General features: G+C 36.5%; 1 protein-coding gene across 2 annotated transcripts in view; it reads left to right on the forward strand.

Moving 5' to 3' along the window:
- The window catches only part of LOC106462572 (chordin-like), a 146,537-nt gene that overhangs the window by 83,670 nt on the left and 55,313 nt on the right, over positions 1-7,554 (forward strand). For both annotated transcript variants that reach the window (XM_013922507.2, XM_022389867.1), the window contains exon 3: positions 493-619. In XM_013922507.2, the coding sequence (XP_013777961.1) occupies positions 493-619 (127 nt within the window). The remainder of the gene's footprint in view (positions 1-492; positions 620-7,554) is intronic.

Consider the following 7,554-nt stretch of genomic DNA (forward strand, 5'->3'; position numbering starts at 1 on the left):
TGTCTATTTACTTGTGACCACTCAGTGTATATTAGGTGTACTGTGGTTGATATATCATATTATATTCTCCTTTACTTTCACTCATGGTTTCTTTGAATTTGATAAGGAAACTTAACCAACTCAAATTTATTAGGCGTATTTTCTAAAATTTCATCTATGAGCGAAAACATACACGTACTAAAAAATAAACCATTTGTATCTATTTCTCACCAGAAAAACGTATTTATAGATCAAATGAACGTGTTTTGATATTGTTGTTGTTGTTGTTTGAAGTTAAGCACAAAGCTACACAATGGGCCATTTGTGCTCTGCCATCCACGAGTATCGAAACCCGGTTTCTAGCATTGTAAGTCTGCAGACATACCATTGTGCCACTGGTGTGTGTGTGTGTGTGTGTGTGTGTTTTGATATTGAATGTAATGATATTGGACAGAGTTTGAATTATACAAAATGTCATCACAACAATATTATCTATCTATTTACATTTTGTAGGTACAACGGAAGAGGAAGATTGTTGCCAGAGCAAAATGTAAGAACATCAAGAACGTCTGCCCTAAACCATCTTGTGACTCTCCAGTTCTATTACCAGAGCATTGCTGTAAGACTTGTCCAGGCCAAGGTAAATGTTTTTCTTATCCAACGTAGGTGTGTGTTTAGGACAGGGTTTTATACAGACCCGTGTAATGCTCTGTATTTTGAAACATAAGGATGCTACTAGGTCAAGATAAGGATGTATTTTATCACAATGAAATTAGATGAAGATACGATCTTTCTATATAACGTCCAGAGATTTTGTCTTGGTCAGTTTACACGCTCTTCTTATCACTACCAAAGGTCGTGTCCAGCTAAAGTAAGGCCTAATTAACCACAAATCTGGATTCTGTCCACACCAGAATTACGTTTGTCTAACCAGTATCAACGATTCTGTCCAGACAAGGACTATCTAGCCATTACCCAATATTATATCAAGGCCAAGACATTGGATCCTTTCAGTAACCACCCAGAGTTTTATCCAGTCAAAGATACAGTCTATCCAGCAACTACCCAGGATTCTGCCCAGACCAAGATATAGTCTTTCCAGCAAACACCCAGTAGTCTGTTTAGGCTAAGGTACACATCTATCCAGAAACTACCCAGGGTTCTGCTCAGAACAAGATAAATCTATCCAGCAAATCCCCAGGAGTCTGTTTAGGCTAGGATACAGTCTGCCCAGAATAAGATACAGTATATCCAGTAATCATCCAGGAGTTTGTTTAGGTTAAGGTACCGTCTATCCAGTAACCACCCAGGGTTCTGCCCAGAACAAGATAAAATATAACCAGCTATCATCCAGGAGTCTGTTTAGGCTAAGGTACAATCTATCCAGAAACCACCCAGGGTTCTGCCCAGAACAAGATAAAGTATAACCAGCAATCATCCAGGAGTCTGTTTAGGCTAAGGTACAACCTATCCAGAAACCATTCAGAGTTCTTGCCCATAACAAGATACAGTCTATCCAACAACCACCCATGGTTCTTTTCAGACCAAGAGCTGGTCTATCAAGAAGTCACCCAAGTGTCTGATTAGCCAAGCTATGGTCTCTCCCTAGCCTCTATCCAAAAATTCTGTACAAGATAAAATGTGGTATACCTAATCATTATCTAGGATTCTGTCTAAACTAAGATAAGGTCTTTTTAACCACCACCCAAGGTACTAAAGAACATAATAATTTCATTCTTATTACTAGTCATTGTTGTTTTCTAAGCTAAAATAAAACTACTTTTTTTAAGTTAAAGCTTTTCCCATACCTGTTTCTATTAGTACTTCTTATAGCTTAAATTAATGGTTTGTTTGATGTAACACAAAAATGCGTTTAAATCAATAGAAGAGTTTGGCAAACCGTTTCTTATGGTTCTTCAAGGTTAAAATAAATGTTTCTTTCACTCATACCTTGACTTTAATTTAGGACAAATGCACAGATCCTTTATACTCTCATTTAGAAATGTAAACATGACAAAATACACGTAATTGTTAGCCATTTAAGGTTTTATCTAAAAGTTCTTGATTCATTACCAAGGAAAAACTACAGAAATTTTTATTGTCATATTCAGGCCCAGAATAAAGTTATACGCTAAAATAATCTTTATGAAACCGACTTTTTTTTCCAATGGTATTGCATTTGTTTTGTTGCGTCAACGGCAATAAAACCAAATCAACGAATAACCTTTCATTGCAAGTTTACAGATTCAGAAAACGAACCAAAAATCTGTCTTGCTAATAACATCATTTTATGTAAGCTGAATTTACTGAATAATTGTAAATGAACAAAATATATGTATATATTCCTGTTTTTATCATGAAAATACACCGATGTAAAAAAGACAGAATTATGAGAAACTGCAAGCCGGTACGTGGAAAGTTAATGAAGACAAAGATCCAACTGACAGGCTGGTTGATTAAGAGAGCAAGTTTCTTTCTGTTGACGGGAAAACTCTATGGGAGGGCCTTGTACACAAAAGATTCTCGCTTTCAAGCTACCCTAGTGAGTGGACAATTACTATCTATCACCCACACCTCGCGGTTTTGATCTGTGACGCCAAAGGCGCCAAAGCATTAAATTAGGTGATTTGTAACCGTAGCAGCTGAGTTAAATGAGCCATCTAGGTAGTTCGCCGTCCAAATGGTTGCGTGGAATGTGCAGACCAAGATACGCAACATGTGAGGTACGGAATGTGCTCTAGGAGTTCGTGCTTAGCGCTAGAATCTCCCCCTCTCCTCCACACCCAAAGTCTACGTTTTACATGCGAATTCATGGCATATTTCCACGACGTTGGTGTTTAAATTGATGTCTATCGCTCTTTATATCAGTGAAGACGTGTCTAATAAGACATATTACATCATTCTTGCGAAATATTGCATCAAATGAAACATGATTCGGTACATTACGCTGTGGGGAACAGCATTGATTGAAGCAAGTTTTCTGAAAAGTTTTACATTATCCTTCAAATTACAGACTTATTTTTATACCGTTCACTACCAGTCGGGTCCTCGTATTGCACAATGTTAAGTAATTTTATGTTTTTGCCTATTGTAATTAGTAGGATTAAGAGTAAGTTTGTCTAAATTTTTATGTGACTCGCAAGTAATTAGGAACTCTGGGTCCTCCGGTTGGACGGCGGTAAGTTTATGGAATTACAACACTAAAATCTGAAGTTCGATTCGCCGCAGTGGACACAGCAGATAGCCTAATGTGACTCTGCTTTAAAACAAACAAACAAGAAAGGAAGCCTGGAAACAACAAAGTCATGGACTTAATCCACAAGCAATTTAGTGCATGAATAAATTATAAAAATCTGTTTAAAAAACCCTGGAAACTATCAGTAATTCTGGGGTTAATTATGACATAGGTAATCTGTTTAGTTGTCATCGGTTATTACCACAACTGAGACATTGTTTCTATAATATCATTACTCGAAGCTTACGAGATTTGGTGCACTGCAACGATTTAAACTTTGTAAGGAACATCACTGCTTCAAACAGGAATGTCTTGTTAAACTAGACATCTCCACCGTGGCTCATTATGTCGTTCATAACTTGTTGTGGGTGTGACTTTATATCAGATCTCTTTATGGTAAGACTGCTTTATAAAAAGTTCTTATAAAAATGTTTCATCAGTTTGGAATATTAACTGCAATTTGAATCAATAAAAATTATCGTTAAATTCACTAGAAACTTGCATGTGATTTTTAAATGTTGTACTTGTACGAAACAAGACAGTTTACAAAGTAAGATAATAATCACTTCGGGACATTATGTAACACAACTACTGTGAGACGATACATCCAGTCAGACATAGTTGCTGTTGGCAATTAAAGCAAATCAGACAATTATTGTAGGGCAGTATACCATATGTGACATAACTGCTGTGAGTCAATATACCATATCTGACATTGACTCACAGCAGTTATAAACCGGGATCTGACACAACTGCTGTGAGTCAATAAACCGGGATCTGACACAACTGCTACGAGGCAATACATCAGATCTGACACAACTGCTATTAGACATTACATCAGATCTGACACAACTGCTATGAGACATTACATCAGATCTGACACAACTGCTATGAGACATTACATTAGATCTGACACAACTGCTATGAGACAATACATTAGATCTGACACAACTGCTATGAGACAATACATTAGATCTGACACAACTGCTATGAGACAATACATCAGATCTGATACAATTGTTAAGAGACAATACACCAGACCTGACATATCCACTGTGTGATATCATATCAGATCAGACATACTTATTGTGGAATGGTGCAATATTTCAGATGCGGAACATATTATGCTAAATCATATAGGTTTCCTGTGGTATGTTACATCAGATCAGACTTAACTACTTAGGGCTAGTACGTTAGTTCTGGCATAATTATCGTGGGATATTTACATAGGTGTCAGTATGCTTATCTGCTGCACCAAGTGCTAACATAGACCTGTACAGGAATCCAGACACGGGTGGTGTAGACTTGTAGTATGGGCAATTTAAATCTAAATTGTAATCTTAAATCTGTCAGACATGACTTTTTCAGAGTCTACTAAGATCTGGCTTCAAGCGTGACACGTCCACTAAAAGTTATTACGTCAGTATAAACAAGTCTTGATGTGGGACATTAGGTCATTGAACATTTGCAGGTCTGATGTGAAAGTGATCATTTGTCTTTACATGTTTAGGCTTGTTAACTTGGTGTCTAGCTTTCAATGAGCCGATACACATAGCTTCGCTTTTAAAGTACGTTTAAGATACCATTCTCTGCGAAGGAGAGAAAAGGTCTTTTACGTCATATACAGAATATATTAAACTCTGTACTAAAGTGCTTAGATAGGGAACTACTATATATATATATATATGCTGGTGATATCATTCTTGGACACATATCAGCTGTTGGTTGAATTTTTCCACCCTGAATATGACAACTTGTGCTCACTATAACAAACCTGTTTTGTTTGATATTAACTACAGAATTGCCGATTAGGTCCATAATAGAAAATTATTTTTTCCACCCAATGCTTATGGCCTGTTCTTTGCGCTGTGTCATGAAAACATAACGTTACTGAATATGAAGAAGTATACAGAAGTCACCAGCAGTTAGCGGCATAAAAACAAGTAATTAATTTTAGGGTTAAAGATATATATTTACATTTTGAACTATTTTAGAATGAATATAGAAGTAATGCTATGTGTGTTAATCGCAGTGTAATGTCTAACGCGTAACGTGTTCCAACTTGTTAATACCACATTTGTGCTGAAATCTTGCTTGACTTGGACGTGTCGGGACAAGAACAATTTCGTACTTGGCAATTTGATGTTAATATGAAGTTGCTTGCTAGACACGTTCAAGTTTTAACCTGTTTTTAAGATCTATGTAAAGTCTACGATGAATTGTGCTAAGTAAATTACGAGCAAACCTATGTAGTTCTCGTGTGAAAGAAGTTTGGTGTGTGTTTTGTTTGTAAGTGATGTCTCCATGATAAACACATTTCTAATAACTTATTATATTTGTGGATAAAAACGCACATGCTCAAATCAGTTGACTCGCACAATACTTTTAAGACGAACCGCATTTGTTTGTTGGTTTGTACAAGACAATCTCGAGAATATTTTTGTCTCGCACTAGAGACTACCGAATCAACAGTTATTAATTAATAAGCCATACAGATGAACGTGTACAAGCTACGAAATCAACGACAGCCATCAACATTATGCTACTGTCGTTCAACGTTTTAGGCTGAGCTGTTTTATTGCTTGTCCGTACCAATGAATTCGATAATATCAGCCGCCCAGCTCTCAGCCCAGGGTGGTTCCGCCTGACTTGGTCTAATCACCGTCGCGCCGGCCTGCGCCCCTGGGTAGACCTTATCGTCAGTTGAGGGCAAATTCACCTTGTGCTTAGCTCATTTGTATGTGTGGCTCGTGACGTAGTTTTGCATCTGTCACGTGATCTAGCTTAAAAGTCTTTAAAGTCCGTGTACTAACTACTTATTTATTTAGTCGCTCCTTTTTATAGGGATGTTTGTTTTTACTTTTGCTGTCGAAAATTCTCTTGGTTTAAATAAGTTGAATAATACATCGAAAATATAAATCAGTTGTTGATGTCGTTCGATGGAAGGATACAAACCACCCGAGGGCCAGAGCTATTAACATCTTGTTGGATAAGTGAATAGATAGTTACAGCAGCGGCGAGACTTTGAGGTTTGCTGCTCCAGCCCAGTGTATAAGAAAACCAAGAAAAATACTCCACTAAATTTTAGCAGATTTATTATCATATTCCACGAATTAAGACACTCAGCTTTTATGAAATAAATAAAAAAAAACTACCACGTTGCGTATTTCAACTATTTGCTTTTAATATCTAGGTGTTGATTATTACAATTTTAAGCTTGTTAAATAGTCTACATGTTAGTTACAATAAGAGTAAAAAAAAATCGACATTCAAATACTTTTGGAAATGTGGCATTAAATAATGTATTAAGCTAATTGTACCCTGTTAGCGAATTCTTTGTTAGTTATGTGGTAATTGGGTCGGTTGTAGCTTCATTTGTTTGTACATTATTATTTCTACGGTTTATGTTTGTTGGATGTTAAGTGCAAAGCTACACAATGGGTATATGTGCTGTGCTTATCGCGGGTATCGAAATCCGAATTTTAGTAGTATGAGTTTTCAGACTTGCCGCTAAGCCACTGTGGCGACAGCTTATGTCTATGAAATATTTAAATAAACATTGTTTCATTAATGTTCATGCACGTGATCCAGATATACCAATATTGTAAATTTTGTGTTCAATACTGAAGATATAGCTGACTTTAGGGGTGGGGCTAAAGAGGGAGTTGTGGTGAGCTATAGCCACCCTATATATTTTAACCATCTCACGTGTCCAATGCGCTGTTGATCTGCACATGTTGTTCAGATTTCGAGCTTATTTCGTATTCCTCATACCTATCGGAAGGTTTTTTTTTACCGTTTTGTATTTGCTGAATCGGCACAGTGTTATTTGTCAACATCTTAACCAACAATGCTATTTGATATTTAATTTGTAATGGGAAAATTCTTACCAAAGTCTTGCATTTTTCTAAAGTGAAGGTACAACAATATAGCATGGCATTGGAAAGTGTAAAACTGGACCTTTATTGTCAGGTTATTTTAATTTTATTGAAGGAGGAGAGGAGGAGGGGGATTGCTCTCTATACACAATTGGCGTCCCTGATACAATAGATCAATTACGCTAAAAAAAGTGATTTCCGAGTCTGAAATTTCAATTTTAAATGACATTTTCATATTAGTACTTTCACATTATCATGGAATCGCATAAATTTTCAAAGAATCATGATTTTGCACCAACTCTGTTGTATTTCTTTGGGGGGAGGGGCGACTGTGAAAAATATAAACTAATTTCACACTGGTTACATATTTAAAAGTTAGTTTGGTTTACAGTTTTACGGAGTTGTGCTTCTGGAATAGTTTGTTCTTTCGATTTACAGCAAACAACTAAAACTGTTTGTTTG

Source organism: Limulus polyphemus, unplaced genomic scaffold (genome assembly GCF_000517525.1).
Source record: "Limulus polyphemus unplaced genomic scaffold, Limulus_polyphemus-2.1.2 Scaffold1199, whole genome shotgun sequence".
Classification (NCBI taxonomy): domain Eukaryota; kingdom Metazoa; phylum Arthropoda; class Merostomata; order Xiphosura; family Limulidae; genus Limulus; species Limulus polyphemus.